This window comes from Siphateles boraxobius, unplaced genomic scaffold (genome assembly GCF_051911475.1).
Source record: "Siphateles boraxobius isolate OS27281-9 unplaced genomic scaffold, OSU_SipBor_1 121, whole genome shotgun sequence".
NCBI lineage: Eukaryota > Metazoa > Chordata > Actinopteri > Cypriniformes > Leuciscidae > Siphateles > Siphateles boraxobius.
In genome coordinates this window covers 288,569-310,000 of record NW_027508724.1, presented here as the reverse complement: position 1 = coordinate 310,000, position 21,432 = coordinate 288,569, and the positions used below count along the sequence as shown (strand labels likewise).

At 36.4% G+C, this 21,432-nt stretch overlaps 1 protein-coding gene across 3 annotated transcripts in view; it reads right to left on the bottom strand.

Moving 5' to 3' along the window:
* Positions 1 to 21,228, bottom strand: part of irf2b (interferon regulatory factor 2b) — a 29,538-nt gene extending 8,310 nt beyond the window's left edge. The window contains exons 1-8 of one of the 3 annotated variants that reach the window (XM_077223799.1): positions 20,753 to 21,228; positions 19,562 to 19,654; positions 19,303 to 19,402; positions 14,719 to 14,892; positions 11,490 to 11,527; positions 11,295 to 11,376; positions 8,236 to 8,382; positions 2,398 to 2,441 (exon numbers count right to left, since the gene is read on the bottom strand). In XM_077223799.1, the coding sequence (XP_077079914.1) occupies positions 2,398 to 2,441; positions 8,236 to 8,382; positions 11,295 to 11,376; positions 11,490 to 11,527; positions 14,719 to 14,892; positions 19,303 to 19,402; positions 19,562 to 19,654; positions 20,753 to 20,791 (717 nt within the window). In that variant the 5' untranslated portion in view covers positions 20,792 to 21,228. Of the gene's footprint in view, positions 1 to 2,397; positions 2,442 to 8,231; positions 8,383 to 11,294; positions 11,377 to 11,489; positions 11,528 to 14,718; positions 14,893 to 19,302; positions 19,403 to 19,561; positions 19,657 to 20,752 lie in introns of all 3 variants that reach the window. The other 2 variants (XM_077223818.1, XM_077223810.1) reach the window with 2 other exon arrangements.
* Between the last annotated feature and the right edge of the window lie 204 nt (positions 21,229 to 21,432).

The window sequence follows — 21,432 nt, the reverse complement described above, 5'->3', positions numbered from 1 at the left end:
CGCAATTCTGACTTTATATCTTGCAATCCTGAGATATAAATTCAGAATTGCGAGATATAAACTCGTAATTGTGAGATAAAACATCGCAATTATGTTTTAAAATGTTTTATTCTGTGGCAGAAACAAGCTTACATATGTAGCTGTAGTTCGCCCTATAACTGAGTCAGATAAATACCTTAACCAGGTTTATTGTTTTGTTCTACCCTCATATTTAAAATATTAAAAAAATATAAAAATTTTCCTTAATTTTAATGTTTTAATCAAACTTATAGGGTCATTAAAAACAAATATCCGCTCACTTTTGCCCACTACTGTATATGAAACTGCACATAATTAATGATTTTTTGAATGCATTCACAATGCAAAACATTGCAAAGTTATGTTATGCATAAAATGCACTTTTACAATAAATGTTTTGCAAAATATAACAAGGGTTTTCTGCATCATCTTTCTATCACTAACCTAAAAAAAAGGCTAACGGTTAAAATGCTTGTATATATTGTTTGTTGGTAAGCACCAAAATAGATTTACATAGTTAGGTACAGTTGATTTATATAGATCTGGCATGCTTCTACCAGACTAATTATAAAACATTACACTGAGGAAATGACCCCTGAGACTAGTTTACTCAAAAACAGCTGTGCCATCGCTCGCTCAGAGCATCACAGTATCACACACTGATCGTGCAGAAAGACCGTGTGAACGAGTGCTCAGGCTTTCCAGTTATATTATACAGAGCAACAGATGAACAAGCACTGACAGGGCTTTAAATTTAACGCCTTAGAGTTGCAAAAAGCCTGTGAAAACTTCCTTCAAAGGGCACAAAAACCCTTTCACAGACTCACAAACATCCTCTATGCACATATGCAAATGCAAATTTGTGGCACGAGTTGCTGTGTATTCAGTACCAGAGGGCGATAGAGCTTTCCTTAAATGTCTGTCGTCAAACCGATAATCTACAAACATGTAAACATTAACTTGCTCAGCAAGATTCTCCTCAAACTGTGTTGCATTTACAGTAGTTAAACTGAAAGACACAGAGTTTACATGATAGTGCCTCTTGTGGCAGTGCTGAGAATGCAGCTCGCATTTACTGTACGCTTAAAGGATTAGTTCACTTTTAAAAAAACTTTGGCTTATAATTTACTCACCCATATGTCATCCAAGATGTCCATGTCTTTCTTTCTTCAGTCGAAAAGAAATGAAGGTTTTTGAGGAAAACATTCCAGGATTTTCTCCATATAATGGACTTCAATGGGACCCAAACGGTTCAAGGCCCAAATGTGAGTTTCAGTGGAGCTTCAAAGTCTCGACACGATCCAGCCGAGGAATAAGAGTCTGATCTAGACAAACCAGTGCACATTTATAACTAAATATACATGTATATACTTTTAACCACTAATGCTGGTCTTGCACGTCCACAACTTCATGCATTGTGTAATCACGTTGAAAGGTCAGGTGGTAAATGTAGGCTAGAGCAAAAAACTCTTTTAACTTTTATTTATTTATTTATTTATTTGTAAAGGCTGCTTGACTTAGTTGGACACGTTCGCTCTGTAAACACTAGATCTGTTCTTCCGCCGGCGTCACGCGTGACCTTTCAACCCGATCACGTGACGTGTGTCGCATCACAGCTCGTGCAAGACCAGCATTAGTGGTTAAAAGTATATAAATGTTTGTTTAGTTATAAATGTGCGCTGGTTTGTGTAGATCAGACTCTTATTCCTCGGCTGGATCGTGTCGAGACTTTGAAGCTGCACTGAAACTCACATCTGGACCTTCGACCCGTTGGACTCCATTGAAGTCACTATATGGAGAAAATCCTGGAGTGTTTTCCTCAAAAACCGTCATTTCTTTTCCACTGAAGAAAGAAAGACATGAATATTGAATGTTGTTTTTATTCTGAAGTGAACTACTCTTTTAAGGAATAATAGAAAAATGATTGATCCTTTTTTTTTTTAAATTCATGTCTCGTAATCTCGAATCAGAATAAGTTCCTCTCGCAGCATCTCTTCTCTGATGATGTGGGCGGAGCAACCTGTCACTCACATGAGATCAGCCAATAGCAAACCACAACCATCCAATCAAAATCAAGCCCCGCCCACATTTGATCTTGTTCCAGAAGCGTTTCACTCAGATATACGACACAATAGATCACAAAGTATGTTTTGGCCTTTAACCACAATTCAGTTCTTCAAAACCCCTGAAGCTGTTGAATTATACCAAGAAACATGTACACAAAAGGATTCTAGAAATTGCTTGTACACACCCAGTAAAAGCACTCTCTCCGTTAGGTTCAGCGATTTCGTAAGCGAACACAATGGTCTTCTGTGTCTAAATCTGCTCCGCTCCACAAATAGAATTTTTTTTTTTTTTTTATAGTTTTTTTGCACATACCTCTTTGGAGTCTTCCTCGCTGGCGCTGTCTGTATCGCTCTCCGCTGGAAGACAAAAGAAAAGAAATCAGACTGATTTATCAGGGATTTCCTGACCGACTGGTTATCGGGAATGGGTGGATAAAAGAAAGCATGGGAAAAAGAAAAAAAACTCAACTGTTTGTAAATCATGGATATAAGGTTTGATTACTAACTGAGAGATACAGTATCCTCAGGGACAGTCATTATTTCTAATGTTTTAGATTTAAGGTGGAGCTATTCTGCTTTATTTTTTTTTAATGTGTAATGTTTCTGTTTGAGCATGAAAGTTAAAAGTTAAACATGAAAAATCTCTGCAAAGTCACACAGTTCTTCTCTATATCAGTGTCAGTGTTTCTGAACTCCTGAAACGCCTCCATTGTAGTCTTGAGTTTCTCCCGGGAACGAACGCGTCACAATATTCCTCATTATAATAATTCATACGCAGAATAAAGGGGCGGGGCCTGGTTGAGTTAGTTAGTAGTGTGTTAAACTGGTGGTTATGGGAAGGGGCAGGACATTTCCCAAACACACTCGAAGCGCTCGACCAATCACAACATGCTGATCCAGCCGACCAATCAGAGCACAGTGTGCTTTTCAGAAGGAGGGGCTTCATAGAGACAGGAAGTAAACAGAGCGTTACTGACAGACTGGGAAGAGAGGAGCCGCAACAATGGAGAATATGAGGAAAATAATCAACATTCAAGCAGGAAAAACTGCTCTAGTAGAGCCTGAAACAACATCAAGACTCTGTAAAAGGGTATAATATGGCCTTTTTAAATTGCACCAAGTGTTGTGGAGATACTGGACAATATAAATCATAATTATCAGAAGAAAGTCTGGCATTGTGTTTCTATTTACCATAAATATCTCAACACTTGAGCAAGACATTTCATCCCGTAAAACCATACGCTTTGAGCCCCAGGCACATCTGAGAAAAAAAAAAAAAGGATTGTTGATTGAAAAACACGGAACAACAGGACATGAGTCAACATTCCCGTCCGTGTGCAAACACACCGACAAGAGATAGTGTACGGTAACTTTCACGCCACTAAAACAAGTTTTCATTAGCCAAGCCCTAAGAGAGTTCATCTCACAATCAACACGGTCAAAGATAAAGGACATTATAAAGTATTTTTTTAACTACTCTAGGAAGTCATTTGCATTCCTTACTGGTAACTAGCTCCCACAGGGAAAAGGATAAAACTGCAACACTTATAGAAGGAAATGCTGTGATTTTAAGCTTGGATCTATCAGTGTTGTGGTCTTGGATCTCTTTTCAGAGCGAGTCTGTGCTATAGTCAGAAAGAGTGTGCTAAATAATAGGTATAACTATTACTATTACTCATTTACAGTTAGGGACTGACTAATCAAGAGTATTAAAGTCACCATGACATCAAAAAATAAATAAATAAATAAATGTATGGAATATTGCTGTATTTGTAATAAATGATATATCCGTGCACATCATTATTGTGTTAATTATCTTGAAGCATCTCTTCTCTGATGATGTGGGCGGGGCAACCTGTCAATCACATGAGATCAGCCAATAGCAAACCACAACCATCCAATCAAATCTAAATTAATTCTGTTCATCATATAAAGTGATCGAGTCTCTTCAGGAAGTTTGGACTAAACCGGTCAATTTCATATGGATTAGTTTTACGATTCATGCTTGGGTATAGTTTGAATTTTAACGATTCAGATATATATTTCGATTCTGCTTATCGATTACGATTCTTATCGATTCCTAATTTCAATTCCAGTAAGGTAAAAAAACATTTAGTTATAACTTATTGCAAAACATTTAACTGTAGCTGAATACCATGAAAGAAAAAAAAACTTTAAATAACACTTACGCAAGGAACGTTTGCCTGTGGTTTAAAAATAGCCTAACTAATATAAATATCAAGCATTATTAAAGACAAGTAAAAACTCAGTAATTTAAAAAAGAACAAATAAAAAATTAGCAATCGCAATAAATAGATGCAACTGAACAAAGATACCATTGAAATAAACAGTGTTTTACGATTTTTAGGTGTTCAGGAACAGAAATTGTAATCAAATATAAAATAACACTGCACTTTATAAATAAAATATACATTATAAATATAGTTATTCAGTCAAGAACGAATGAATTTCCTCAGTCTTTTGTTGTTTGATTAGTGTTATTATAGAGACGGCAGCCGGAATATTAGGTTGCTGTCACTTTAAGACTTGCCCAATATAGTTACACACACATATGCTGCAGCACAAAAATTGAAATGCTCAGAAAAGGAATCGATAAGAAGAATCGAATTTTTAATTTTATAACAAGTATCCGATTCCTAACCTCAAGTATTCGATTCCCAACCCTACTCAAAGTTGTAGTTGCGTAGCTGTCAGTGGATGGACTGAAATCTCTCAGATTGAATCAAAAATATATTCATGTTTCGAATATTCCTATATTAGTAAATAATGACACAATTTAAATTTTTGGGTGAATTAACCCTTTAAACACTTTAGTGCATCACACATTGCAATGCACTAAGTGCATGAACATGAAAAACATCTTTGCAAATGCATTGCACAAGCAAATACCACTCATTAGCAATCGAATTGAATTAACTTGCACATCTGTAAACACTTGCAAAGTGTATAACTGGACTCAGACTTCGATAACATAATGAATGAGGAGCACATGCAGGTGTGTTCTCGCCTCAGCGTTATATATTAACTCAGTTACAGTACAGAAGTACGGCTGGCGTGACGCAGACGCGTGTCCTTGAGACGAGGGCCTGATCTCTAATGGACATTGAACAACACGACCAACACACACGGCCAGCACACGTCTCAACGCCTCACAACATCATTCAAGATGAGGCTCAAGTACATCTTGCATTTAAAATGAAAAACTTTTTCTCAAATAAGGAGAGCAGTTACACTGCAAAAAAATATTTGCTTACTTTTCCAGTGAAAATATCTAAACATTGTTAAAATACAGATACATTTACTTGAGAAACAAAAATTTAAAATTCAATGTTTTAAAACAAGAATAAATATCTGCCAATGGGGGCAAAATAAACTTTTAAAATTCAAAGGGAAAATAAGATTATTTTTCTGACCCAATTGGCAGATATTTTGTCAAATCTATCAGAATTAAGTGAGTTTTTCAGAAAACAAGGCTAAACATGTAATTTTGTTTCTCAAGTAAATGCATCTTGATTTAGAAATTTTACTGAGTAAGAATGAAGTACCTTTATTTACTAAAAAAAAAACGTATTTACTTTGCAATAAACGATTTGCTTCCTTAGTATTTCTAGTCTTGTTTACCAGTACAAATATCTAAACGTTCTTAAATCAAGATACATTTACTTGTACAATTTAAAAGTACAGTGACCTAAGATATTGAGTCTTGTTTTCTGAAATATTGATTAAAATAAAGTTAGTTTACGCCTTAAAACAAAAACAAATATCTGAAAATTTACTTTTAAGTAAATTTATTTCAGACTTTTCTTCAGTCAATTTTCTTCTCAAATAAATGCATCTTGATCTGAGAATGTTTCTAATGCTTGTTTGTTTGTTCACAAACACAACTAGATTATGGCAAAAAAAAAAATTATTTGATTATCACGATTATTTTTGTCAATATTGTAATAATGAGTGGGTCACATGGCCAAACCTCATACGAGTAATTTATTTACCGATAGCGGTTTATATCAAGTATATATTTGCTGGAAATAAGGTTGCAATGACCTCGAAATTTTAGATACCAGCGAAATTTCACAATTCTTGATATCAATTTCAATAGAATACTAATGTAAGTTTAAAAAAAGTCCACAAAAAATTATTTAAAAAAATAAGTAAACAGTCAGTAATACAATAAAAAAGGCAAATTACAAACAATAGGACAAATACAATATACAAATGAATCAAACTGTGCTTTAAGTTTCTTTATCTATAAGTATTCAGCTAACAAACTATTAGAGAAATTAAATAATCAAATGTAAAATACAAATGCATAGTCTTCAGTGTAAGAATTAAACTGGCTTTGATTCTTATTAAAGCTACTAAAGTTATTCAGTCGTGAGTGAGTGATTTTCTCGGTGTATTTTCTAGTTTGATTAACTATAATGACACAGACGGCAGCAGGTTTATTAGGCTGCTGTCACTTTAAGAGATGTACGGATCTAATATACTGATACACATTCTAACTGTTTGTGTTCACTTAAGACACACCAACGGTGTCTACGCAAAAAATCGTAATATTCAAATATTTGGGTGTGTATTTGACCGTTTAGGCACGCAGCTGAAGCTCAAATACACGATGCTCTCGAAGTGCGCACAGAGAAAGCTACCCGAGGAACGGCGCGAGCTTCACGCTTTTTTTTTAATATCACGCACGTCCCATTTTGCGAAAGTCACGTTACATGATTTTACTGATTTGTACGTTAAGTTTGGGGTTTACAGGAAGAGTAACAGTGAAACAAATGGACAATAATTGTTTAATAACTGTTGGAAGCCAAAATCGAAATCAAAACTCAATTGCGATTAAACGCACACAAGAGCACATACTGTACGCACACAGGCTACGCACTGAAAAGCAAACAGGGTTTGGATATTCCTATTGATTAAAAAGTGGAGATACTTCAGAAAATTTGAAAAGCTGTGAGGCTCTGAAGACCATGCTGGATTAATATGAATATAGTCAAGGCTAAATTATGGAAGCTTGTTTCCACTGTGGAATAAAAATATGAAAAAAATCTCAGTTACATTTTTAATTTCACAATTCTGACTTTTTTTCTCTAAATTCTGAGATATAAACTCGCAACTGCAATTTATAAAGTCAGAATTGCGAGTTTATTTCTAAGAATTGTGACTTTATATTTCATAATTCACAATATATATCTGCAATCTGACTTTTTTTCTCAGAATTGCAACTTTTTATCTCGCAATTGCAACTTTATTTCTCAGAATTGCGACTTTATATCTCGCAATTTGCAATTGTCAAAAAAAGTCAGAATTGCATGATATAAACTCACAGTTCTGAGGGGGGAAAAAATCTGAATAAAACAACTTTATATTTCGCAATTTTTGTAATGGGACTTACAATTGTGGAAAAAAAGTCAGATTTGTGGGATATAAATTTGCAATTTGCAAGTTTATATCTCGTAATTGCGACTTTATTTATTTCTTGCGGAAAAAAAGGCAAAATTCCATGATATAAACAGTTCTGAGAAAAAAAAGTCAGATTTATGAGCTATAAAATAACTTTATATCTCGCAATGCGGACTTTTTAACTTGCAATTGCGAAAAAAGTCCAAATTGAACGTTTATATTTTGCAAATTCGGACTTTTAACTTGCAAATTTATCTCACAATTCAGACTTTTTCCCTCAATTGTAAGTTAAAAGTCCGAATTGCAAAATATAAACGTTCAATTTGGACTCTTTTCGCTATTGCAAGTTATAAAGTCCGCATTGCAGGTTATAAAGTCCAAATTGCGAGATATAAAGTTGTTTTATATCTTTTTCCCTCAATTGTAAGTTAAAAGTCCGAATTGCAAAATATAAACGTTCAATTAGGACTTTTTTCGCTATTGCAAGTTATAAAGTCAAAATTGCAAGTTATAAAGTTAAAATTGCGAGATATACAGTTGTTTTATATCTTTTTCCGTCAATTGTGAGTATAAACTCGCAATTGCAAGTTTATATCTCTAAATTCTGAGAAAAACAGTCAGAATTGAGAGATAAAAAGTTGCAATTATCTTTTTTTTTTTTTATATACCGTGGCGGAAACGAGCTTCCGTACTAAAGGGATGCGGTTGTATGCGTCAAACCAACCTCCGTACGAGGAGACGGGGGAGATCTGCAGGGGCCAGAGGTCGCTGGAGGTCACGGCCTGATCCTCGTTTTCCGTCATCACCTCGATGGTCTGACACACGTCTGGAAGATCGTTGATGATCAGGTGGTCGTCCCGCCCATCAGCCTCTGAGGAACGAGAAGAGGGAAGAGAGAGTGAATATGGAGAACAGTGAAGTGGGAAGTGAGCGTGTTTCTTAAAAGGAGCCATATCTGTGTCATTTTTCATTTTTCACTGAGGACACATGTAGCTCTATTTCCCATGATTCCATTATGAAATGATGCAGTGGAAACCAGGTTAAAAACAAATTAACCAGCTGAAAGGCTTTTTGTAAATGAATTACGTTGCTGTTCGTTTTTGCTTTGCCAATTCAATGTGTATCACAAACCTCATATCAAAGCTGACTTACAAAAACAAACACGCACTAAGCTCACCTTTTACCCTAATAGTGTGCATTGCTGAGTTTGAGGGCGAGCAGTGGACGTGAATAAACACAGAAACAAGGAGATCTGGATAAACAGGTTCATAACAGAATGATAGGTGTCATGTGATCAAATCCCATCCTACATATCAAAGAACGAATCTTGTGAAAACCTGTCACGAACATGTTCAGGTCATATTATTTCAACAACAAAAAAAATTTAAAAATGAATGTTTTGCATTAATTGCATGTGTCATCTGAATATAATTCATGTTGATTTTATTTGAACAAAAATCTAAAAAAAAATCTAAAAACAAAATAAAATATAAATATTTGTTGAAGATTACTATATGAAAAAATTGGTGTCTTGGCAATAAACTGAAATATTGAAATATTAATATATATTGAAACATAAATATTATTAAGTGGAAATAACTAAAAGTAACTCAAACTGAATTAAACATAAATAGCAGTATTTAATGACAAAGCACATCATGAAAATAAAATTTGAATTAACATGAAAAGAAAATTCATTAAAATAATGGTAAAACTCAAATAAAAACTAAAATAATATTGGTCTAGATAGAACGATTTACATCAATGAAAATTAATGAAATTTCTGTATGGGGATTTGGTGGGGAAAATTGGCATGAAAAAAAAGTCAAAATAATCCTAAAATATGTTTGTTTGTTTTTTAAAGCATAATATAATGTCATTTTTTCCTTTGATTATGGGGGGAAATATGAGCCGAGCATTAACCCAATCTGCCAATAACACCAGCCATTCATACAATTTCAATATTGAAGGCAAATCATAAAAGCTCTTTAATAATGCAAGACACTGTTTATGTTTATGAATACGGCTGTCAAGTCAAGTCAAGTCATCCTCATTTATATAGCGCTTTTAACAATGTAGATTGTTTCAAAGCAGCTTTACAGAGATAAACATATAATTTAAGGTAACAGAGATTGGTTTGGTTTTATAGTGGCTCTTGAAAAATGTTGGCTGTTGGCGTGAGAATTATAAATCTTACTTTTATTCTACAGCTCGAACTCAGTGCCATAGGAAGTTCAAGTGTATGAGGTGTTTGATTTTGGAGAAATGCGAGAAAAAGTCAAAGAGCTGTGAAGTGATGCGTGTGTTTTATAATGTACAGTATGTGAACTAGGACAGGAGAGGCACTGCAAAATCAAGACAAGCCTGAAGCATTCTGGGTATTTGCAACAAGTGACTGAGAAACACTGAACAAAATGCTGTTGTGTTTTCAAGGATCTTTTCATATTCTCTCAGAGCACAAGTCATGCTTTATTTTTTTTTAAAGAAACATAAAATAACCCTAAGAGAGATCACATTTAACAGACTTATTTGTAATAGTAATAATACATTTTAATAAAATATTTTAAATTACATTTGATACATATATTTAATCAATATATACAAAGTTATTATTGTTATTATTATTATTATGATTAATTAATAAAAATATCAAATACACATCAAACCCTTCAAGTCTTTTGTTTCGGGGCTGTTTTGAATTTGAAAGGGTTATTATATTATATTATATTATATTATATTATATTATATTATATTATATTATATTATATTATATTATATTATATTATATTATATTATATTAACCCTATTATATTATATTATTGTTTTGTTTTATTCAAATTCATGTCAACTTAAAATAACCCTAAAATCCAACACCTGTGTTATTATTATTATTATTTTAATAATAATTCTTTGTATTTTCGTATATAATATTTTTATATCATTATTATTATTTAATAATAATAATAATTATTATTATTATTATTTGTATTTTGTATCAAATATTTTTAGATTATTATTATTTATAATTATAACAACAAAATATTTGAAAAAAGTGATACAAAAATATTATTATATAATAATAATATTAATGTAATAATATTATATAAATACACATCAAGCAAATTCACAAGTGTTTCAGGGGTATTTTAAGTTTTTTCTTTAAAAAGAATGACTTTTAATACTAATTTAAAGGGATAGTTCACACAAAAATGCAAATTCTGTCATTTCATTTGTTCCAAACCTGCATGAAGTTCTTTCTTCTTGTGAAAACAAAAGAAGATATTTTGAAGAATGTCGGTAACCAAATGGTTTCTGGTCCCGATTGACTTCCATAGTAATTTTTTCTCCATACATTTCAGCAACTGTTTGATTCCCAACATTCTTCAAAATATCTTCTTTTGTGTTCAATGGAAGAAAGAAACTTATACAGGTTTTGAACAACTTGATGGTGAGTAAATGATGACAGATTTAGCATTTTTGGGTGAACTATCCCTTTAACTTGGTTGAATTAGTGTCAATAAGTCCTGTTTTTAAGACACTCATCAAAATGGTGTCATTTATCGGTCAATCAACATTAGAGAATCAATACCTGGTTGTGTAGAAAAGTGTGAACATCTTTAAATCCGAACACCTAAAATGTGAAATGAGTGTTACAGTGATACAGTTTCAGATCCTAGCTTCTTGCTCGCTGTCCTGTAGAGAACAGGTTCCACCTGAATTAGGTCACATGACCGTGGCACAGGTGTGCAGGGTGGATCAGGATATTCAGTTCTCCTACTGTACCTGTGCAATAGTAATCCTCCTCCCGCTTGACGGCCACTGGGGAAGAGCCGTTGCTGTTTTCCCAACTGGAAGCCTCGGGACACTGGTTAACACACAGCACACACACATCTGTGTCGGCTCATCTAATAACCTTTATCATTACAGCTTTTCTGACTGCACACACAACAATAAACACACTAAAGTGAGAGTCCATACCTTTATCTTTTCTTCTTTTTCAACTGCTCGCTTCTTTCCTTTGAGAAACACAGACACACACAGCTACATCAATGCATGCAAATCATGAAACCTGTCAAGAACATTTCAACATTTTATGTCCTTTTTCACCCCAAAATCAAATAGGAAATCATAAAAATGTTCATATATTATATCATATATTATTGAAATTATAAATATATGATAATTAAGCAATTTTAGGGCCATTAAGATGTTTAAGTAACTAAATTCTATATAAATTGTAGTAAATGATATATAGTATTACTACGATGCAAACGTTTCATTATCTTTAATTCTCATTATCCTCATTGGATTCTCATTAATGATGTTTTGATTTAAATATACATAAAGCGGTACAACAAATATATACACATAAATTAGGGCTGTCAAAATGAAACAGTTAATTACCTTGTGATTAAGTTTTTTTGGTGTTACACTATATGATTAATTCAAATGCTTTTAAACTAGAGGTGGGCGATACTGCAAAATTCGGTATCGATCCGATAGCAAGTAAATACAGGGCCAGTATCGCCGATATCGATACCAATACTTTTTAATTTTAAAATTGAACTTACATGCACTTTCCTGTGCTAGAGCAGTGTGTCATGAGTTATGAGGTGAATGCATCATTAATATGCTAAATCTGAATACGTTTTCATGACCACTAAATATTTTGTGATTTGTGCCCTCAACTCGCCTGTAATTAATCAGTGACTTTTACCAAACTACCCTAATTATAGTAAATGCACTATTGTACACGAGCCTACTGTTCAAAAGTTTGGGGTCTGAAAGATTTTTAATTCTCTTCTGCATTTATTTGATCAAAAATACAGTAAAAACTGTAATAATATTACAATTTAACATGGGCTATTCTGTCATTTATTCCTGTGATCAAAGCTGAATTTTCAGCATCATTACTCCAGTCTTCATGATGAGAATTCATTTTAATATGCTGATTTACTGCTCAAGAAACATTTCTTATTATTATCAATGAAAACAGTTTTATGTTTTTGTGGAAACCAAATCATTTTGCATAAAATGTATCATGATGAACAAAGTTGAAAGAACAGCATTTATATGAAATAGATTTTTTTAGTAAACAGTGTAAAACCCTTGACTGTCACTTTGGATCAATTTAATGCATCGGTCCTTGTTGAATAAAAATATTAATTTCATTATACAAATCTTACTTACGTCAACATGTTGAACCGTTATGTAAACTTTTAATTTGTTTATTGCGAAATAACACTCGATTGTTTCTCTGTCATCAAGGCTTCGTTTCCCAAACGCACTGAGACAGAAGCACCAGCTTCGAACGCTCTCTGGGATTGATTAGTTTCGTCTTGTATCCAGATGACTAGGAGAAATAGTTCTACCCTACACAATTATTCGCTAACATTCGCTTATTTTTCAACTTAGAAGCTTTTTTTGCGCACTGAATTGCGTTCTAAATTAATAAAAATTACATTAAAAACACAATAAAAAACACAAAAAAAACACATTTGGATCGATATTTTGATGTGAGGATCGATCCTTTTCGATACCACGTCAGTATCGAAAGTATCGATACTTCAGGATCGATCCGCCCAGCCCTATTTTAAACCATTCAAACGAGATAAGACGCGAAAGAGAACTTTTCACGCAAAATGGGACAAAAACGCAAAATAATGTCAAAATGTCTGTTATTGGCGAGTATCCTCGTTAGCATAGTCCTAAATGAGTTAAAAAGTCTCAAATTAAGGTAAAAAGTTATGCTGTTCTTTTTAACTTTTTATTCATCAATTAACCCTGAAAAAGTATCACAGGTTTTAAAAAAATATTAAGCTGCTGTTTCCAACATTGATAATAAATCAGGTTATGAAAATTATTTCTGAAGGATTATCTAACATTGAAGGCTGAAGTAACGATGCTGAAAATTCAGCTTTGGATCACAGAAATAAATTATATTTTAAAGTATATTAGAATAGAAAACCATTATTTTAAGTTGAAATCATTTTTCACAATAGTACTGTTTTTCTGTATTTTCGATGAAATATATGCAGGCTTGAAGCATAAGAGACTTCTTTCACAAATATAAAAAATAGTAATGTTTCCAAACTTTTGACCGCTACTATATGTGTATATATATAATGTTTGCATTACAGTAGTGATAAGTTGAAGGAAAATGTATTATATTGTCCTGGAAATAATGTAGAAAAATTCATCAAGAAAAATACATTTACTTCTTTCTAAAAAAAAATTCATTACATGAATATATATTCTTCTCAGCTTTTGTGAGACACATCAGTTACAGTTACTTGGGCTGACTAAGTGGGATCATACCAGAATTATTATAGGTAACTAGCACTAAAACCATGAAAAAAGTGTCACTTGAAATTTAAATTTTAAATTTTAACAAATAAATTAAAATGTAAAAAAAAAAAACTTCAAATAGTTGCAACATTTCTTATTTTCTTGTAGTTTAAGTTCTACTAAAATAACTAAACTGAAATAATAATTAATAAAAACTTTAAATATTGTCTAAAAACAAACTAATACAAATCTTTAAAAAAACACACAACAAAAATACCAAAACTTTAACTAAAATTAAAACAGAAAATATATAAATAAATATAACGCAACATACTGATAAAAACAATAGTATCTCAGTGAAATACCACTCTTGGGTTTGATTAAACAAACAGATCATGCTTTGAATGCTTTAAACTCCACATCATCATGTCCAGGCATGTCAGAATAAAATGAAGGTGCATCTCTGTGATGAAGTCAGTAGCAGTGTTTACATGGACCCTAATAATCCCATTGTAATCGGACTAGTAGCACAGTCAGAATAAAAAATTGAAAAATACATGTAACCACATAAATCGGAATGAATTGGTCAAATCAACAGTCCTTGTTTCGGACTCTCGTCCCGCAGCACGGCACAACGGTTCTTGTGCTCATAATCTCCTAATCAGGACCCGAAATAAATAAATATAAAGTCTACTCTTTAAAACAAAGAAAATAAGTAATGTAGGCGAATAATTAATGCAAACTACAGGAAACACATGTCAAAAAATCAATTCTGATTTGAAGCTTGTGACACATAAACGCACATATAAACCCGATCACTTTCTTTAGCGGTCATGTAAACACTATATTCGGATTCATCAATCGTATTGAAACAAAAGGTGTCCATGTAAACGTTGCTAGATGTGTGTTATCGACTGACCTCTCTTTGAGTGCCTCTCAGACGCTGAGAGCATCTTGTAAACTCTGAAGGCGTTTGTTCCCTTTTTGATGCTTTTGTCCTTCACCTCTTCTATGTCAGGCAGGGAGTTCATAGCACAGCGGAAGTTTGCCTTCCATGTTTTGGGGTCCGGTTTGTCACCTGGTTGATATTTACCTAAAGAAATGGCAGTGGAAAACCAGATACACTTATAATATAGAATGATATTTCTTGATCATTTCAGCTTTTTATATTTGTATTGCCTTTATTAGTTATGAAAACACCAATGTAGAAGAAACTCAAACTATATAAAAGAATGGGAATATCATATATATTTCTCATATAGTGTTGGACTTTTTGGATTTGGAAAATAAGTGTCCTCCCAGTACACACCATCAACGAACAAGTACAACCAAAAACCTTAACCCTAAACAAGGGGTAGGCAAGTTCGGTCCTAGAGAGCCACTGTCCTGTGGAATTTAGTTCCAACCCTAATCAATCACACCTGAACAAGCTAATCAATGTCTTCAGGATTACTACTAATAGGTTTTTTTCAGTGTTGGAGCCAAACTCTGCCGGACAGCGGCTCTCTAGGACCGAACTTGCCTACCCCTGCCCTAACCCAACTAGTAAAACCCTAGCATCCTCCCAGTACACCCCATCCACCAACTAGTAAAACCCTAGCATCCCCACAGTACACCCCATCAACCAACTAGTAAAACCATAGCATCCTCCCAGTACACCCCATCAACCAACTAGTAAAACCCTAGCATCCTCCCAGTACACCCCATCAACCAACTAGTAAAACCCTAGCATCCTCCCAGTACACCCCATCAACCACATAGTAAAACCATAGCATCCTCCCAGTACACCCCATCAACCAACTAGTAAAACCCTAGCATCCTCCCAGTACACCCCATCAACCAACTAGTAAAACCCTAGCATCCTCCCAGTACACCCCATCAACCACATAGTAAAACCCTAGCATCCTCCAAGAACACCGCATTAACCAACTAGTAAAACCATAGCATCCCCCCAGTACACCTCATCAACCAACTAGTAAAACCCTAGCATCCTCCCAGTACACCCCATCAACCAACTAGTAAAACCCTAGCATCCCCCAGTACACCCCATTAACTACCTAGTAAAACCCTAGCATCCTCCCAGTACACCCCATCCACCAACTAGTAAAACCCTAGCATCCCCACAGTACACCCCATCAACCAACTAGTAAAACCATAGCATCCTCCCAGTACACCCCATCAACCAACTAGTAAAACCATAGCATCCTCCCAGTACATCCCATCAACCAACTAGTAAAACCCTAGCATCCTCCCAGTACACCCCATCAACCACATAGTAAAACCATAGCATCCTCCCAGTACACCCAATCAACCAATTAGTAAAACCCTAGCTTCCTCCCAGTACACCCCATCAACCAACTAGTAAAACCCTAGCATCCCCAGTACACCCCATCAACCAACTAGTAAAACCCTAGAATCTCCCCAGTACACCCCATCAACCAACTAGTAAAACCCTAGCATCCTCCCAGTACACCCCATCAACCAACTAGTAAAACCCTAGCATCCACCCAGTACACCCCATCAACCAACTAGTAAAACCCTAGCATCCTCCCAGTGCACCCCATCAACCAACTAGTAAAACCCTAGCATCCTCCCAGTACACCCCATCAACCAACTAGTAAAACCCTAGCATCCCCCCAGTACACCCCATCAACCAACTAGTAAAACTCTAGCATCCCCCAGTACACCCCATCAACCAACAAGTAAAACTCTAGCATCCCCCCAGTACACCCCATCAACCAACTAGTAAAACTCTAGCATCCCCCAGTACACCCCATTAACCAACTAGTAAAACCCTAGCATCCTCCCAGTACTACCCATCCACCAACTAGTAAAACCCTAGCATCCTCCCAGTACACCCCATCAACCAACTAGTAAAACCCTAGCATCCTCCCAGTACACCCCATCAACCAACTAGTAAAACCCTAGCATCCTCCCAGTACACCCCATCAACCAACTAGTAAAACCCTAGCACCCCCCCAGTACACCCCATCAACCAACAAGTAAAACTCTAGCATCCCCCAAGTACACCCCATCAACCAACTAGTAAAACTCTAGCATCCCCCCAGTACACCCCATTAACCAACTAGTAAAACCCTAGCATCCTCCCAGTACTACCCATCCACCAACTAGTAAAACCCTAGCATCCCCCCAGTACACCCCATCAACCAACTAGTAAAACCATAGCATCCTCCCAGTACACCCCATTAACCAACTAGTAAAACCCTAGCATCCCCCCAGTACACCCGATCAACCAACAAGTAAAACTCTAGCATCCCCCCAGTACACCCCATCAACCAACTAGTAAAACTCTAGCATCCCCCCAGTACACCCCATTAACCAACTAGTAAAACCCTAGCATCCTCCCAGTACACCCCATCCACCAACTAGTAAAACCCTAGCATCCCCCCAGTACACCCCATTAACCAACTAGTAAAACCATAGCATCCTCCCAGTACACCCCATTAACCAACTAGTAAAACCCTAGCATCCTCCCAGTACACCCCATCCACCAACTAGTAAAACCCTAGCATCCCCCCAGTACACCCCATTAACCAACTAGTAAAACCATAGCATCCTCCCAGTACACCCCATCAACCAACTAGTAAAACCCTAGCATCCCCCCAGTACACCCCATCAACCAACTAGTAAAACCCTAGCACCCCCCCAGTACACCCCATTAACCAACTAGTAAAACCCTAGCATCCTCCCAGTACACCCCATCAACCAACTAGTAAAACCCTAGCATCCACCAAGAACACCTCATTAACCAACTAGTAAAACCCTAGCATCCTCCCAGTACTACCCATCCACCAACTAGTAAAACCCTAGCATCCCCCAGTACACCCCATCAACCAACTAGTAAAACCATAGCATCCTCCCAGTACACCCCATTAACCAACTAGTAAAACCCTAGCATCCCCCCAGTACACCCCATCAACCAACTAGTAAAACCCTAGCATCCTCCCAGTACACCCCATCAACCAACTAGTAAAACCCTAGCATCCACCAAGAACACCTCATTAACCAACTAGTAAAACCCTAGCATCCTCCCAGTACTACCCATCCACCAACTAGTAAAACCCTAGCATCCCCCCAGTACACCCCATCAACCAACTAGTAAAACCCTAGCATCCTCCCAGTACACCCCATTAACCAACTAGTAAAACCCTAGCATCCCCCCAGTACACCCCATCAACCAACTAGTAAAACCCTAGCATCCTCCCAGTACACCCCATCAACTCAACTAGTAAAACCCTAGCATCCCCCCAGTACACCCCATTAACCAACTAGTAAAACCCTAGCTTCCTCCCAGTACACCCCATCAACCAACTAGTAAAACCCTAGCATCCACCAAGAACACCTCATTAACCATCTAGTTAAACCAAAAACCTTAACCCTAACTCAACTAGTAAAACCCTAGCATCCTCCCAGTACACCCCATCAACAAACTAGTAAAACCCTAGCATCCTCCCAGTACACCCCATCAACCAACTAGTAAAACCCTAGCATCCCCCCAGTACACCCCATCAACCAACTAGTAAAACCCTAGCATCCTCCCAGTACACCCCATCAACCAACTAGTAAAACCCTAGCATCCTCCCAGTACACCCCATCAACCAACTAGTAAAACCCTAGCATCCACCAAGAACACCTCATTAACCATCTAGTTAAACCAAAAACCTTAACCCTAACTCAACTATTAAAACCCTAGCATCCTCCCAGTACACCCCATCAACCAACTAGTAAAACCCTAGCATCCTCCCAGTACACCCCATCAACCAACTAGTAAAACGCTAGCATCCCCCCAGTACACCCCATTAACCAACTAGTAAAACCCTAGCATCCTCCCAGTACACCCCATCAACCAACTAGTAAAACCCTAGCATCCTCCCAGTACACCCCATCAACCAACTAGTAAAACCCTAGCATCCCCCCAGTACACCCCATTAACCAACTAGTAAAACCCTAGCATCCCCCCAGTACACCCCATTAACCAACTAGTAAAACCCTAGCATCCTCCAAGAACACCTCATTAACCATCTAGTTAAACCAAAAACCTTAACCCTAACTCAACTATTAAAACCCTAGCATCCTCCCAGTACACCCCATCAACCAACTAGTAAAACCCTAGCATCCTCCCAGTACACCCCATTAACCAACTAGTAAAACCCTAGCATCCTCCAAGAACACCTCATTAACCATCTAGTTAAACCAAAAACCTTAACCCTAACTCAACTAGTAAAACTCTAGCATCCTCCCAGAAAACCCTAGAAATCAACTAGAAACCCCAGCAACCAATCAAAACGCCCAAACAACCAAAATGCCAACAACAACAGCTCGTCTTGGCAAATGCAAAACAGCATCCTCACATTGTGACTGAGTTTTAAACAGGTAAGCACACTATTTTGTTCAGAGAATGAGATTGTCACACAAACGTTCTGTCTGTATGAGCGTGTTTATGTTTACATGCATATGTGGCAGATTTTCATGCTGACTGCACCTGTATGTATGGCCCAGTTTCGGAAGAGAGGAGCATCTTTCTCCACGTCCCAGCCGTGTCGCGCAGCATGCATCCATGGTATCTGGAATATTCTCTTCTCCTGCAGGCAAAGAACATGCAAAACATATCATGGACCAAGACACACCCTGCGTATGTGCACTTTAAAATGACAAAACGCTTCACAAATAATAGCATCATGCTCATGGCGATTGTAGTTTCGCAAATCAATGCTATAAAAAGACTAGCACAGTCACAGTACCTTGTTGACCCATTTGAGGCCAGGTATTTTACACGAGTTTATCTGCTCTTCCAACCACGGCCTCATACGCATTCTCTCTACTGGCATGCTGTCCTAGAGAAAGAGAAAGAGAGAGAGAGAGAGAGAGATCTGGTATTTGTCTAAGTTTGACAGCAACTTTTCCTCCTTCAACAGGTTGTACATTCCTTCATGACTTTCCAGGAAGCAAGATGACAAACTTTAACCCCATTTCTGAAAACAAACCACCAGAGGAGACAGTCTGAATCACAATTTACTGAAAGTTACAGAAAACAAAATGATTATGAGATTATTGGTTTTTGCTCCATGAGTCAGGCCCCGAATGACAACACAAACAGAGGACGCTGAAGTGTGTGTGTGCTTGTGTGTGTGTGTGAGAGAGAGAGAGAGAGAGAGAGAGAGAGAGAGAGAGAGTTTATCTAAGAACGAGTGCATGTGGCTAAACCTGTAATATTGATCATGCATGATGACAGACATCAGAACTGCTTGATGTTTCTTGATGCTTGAATGTGCAAATCAAGTTACAGATTAGCCAATTTGAGCTCATAAAAAGGTTTATAGTTAATCACAATGAAAACTCACTCTTTAAAATCATCCGTTTGTCGCTCAGACTTTGAGCTTTTATGGCCCATTAAGACGTGAGAGTGAACAAAGGCATAGAACAACAACATGCATGGATTTCACTGCATACTAACATGAGAAACAGAATAATGATGCAACATTGTTAAAACACAATCTATTAAACCACACAAAACCATAACTCAATAACTAGGGAAGCATGATGAAATATTGGTCTCATATCAGCTGATGTTAGTGATTTTTAGCTCACTTGTATTAGATATTTCACTCTTTCTGCCTATATTTAGATTTTTTGCCATCATCTAGTGCCAACATACATGGAAAGCATTAGATTATGAGAATTATTTCTTAAAGAAACCTGTGTTTAAAACGTTATGTGAATATCAAGCTATATTTACCAGCTTATCATGCAGAATTTGGATACAGATATTGGTGCACCAGTTCATGACAGACTCTTTCCATTGCAGTGCCAATGTTACACCCTGTACTTGCCCATGTAAGTCAATAACAATATCCACAAGTCCATACAAACTTCTCAACAACATAATTTGATAATAAAACACACGTTATTCATTTGGTCTGCACTGTACTTACTGTAAAATGACATTGTGGCGTCCAATGTGGCCCAATCATTCTTACAGTACCCTGAACAAGAAGACTTCAACCTCCTTAAATAAGTGTGTTAGTGTTGTCAAGTCAACTCAAAAGTGAAAATAAACATTCCTTGTTTCCCATTGGATCCAAACACCCTTTGACTTTCGATTTTACACTCAACCCAGCAACTCTACGTGGCCTACAACATAAACATGCACTTATATTCATACGAGCCCCCATAAATACATGCGGAAACGCGATTTATTACCTGCGACGCGTGGAAATCACTCCAGGAATAAAAGCAAATAGTCTGTGAGGAGTCTTGACAATTTGTAGTTCTCGATAACAAAACGAAAAGTCAAATGTGTTTGATTTCGCTCTTCAGATCGAAAGCAAAACAAGTGAAGGAAACAAGCGCTTGGGTGGAAATCCCCAGTGTGCGTGTGTGTGAGTGTGTGCTGTGCGCTTACTTCGTGTTTACAAATCCTACTATGGTGTAGAAGTGCCTCATTAATATTAACGACATGGCGAGCCGTTCGCGAGCTGATTGGATGGCATATGGAGTGGGCGGGAGGGAATGATGTCATGGGGTAAGCTTGATACATGAATATTCATTACGTAGCGAGACGTTCACACACCGATTGGCTGAAAAGCGGATTTGTTTGTAAATTGGTTTCTTT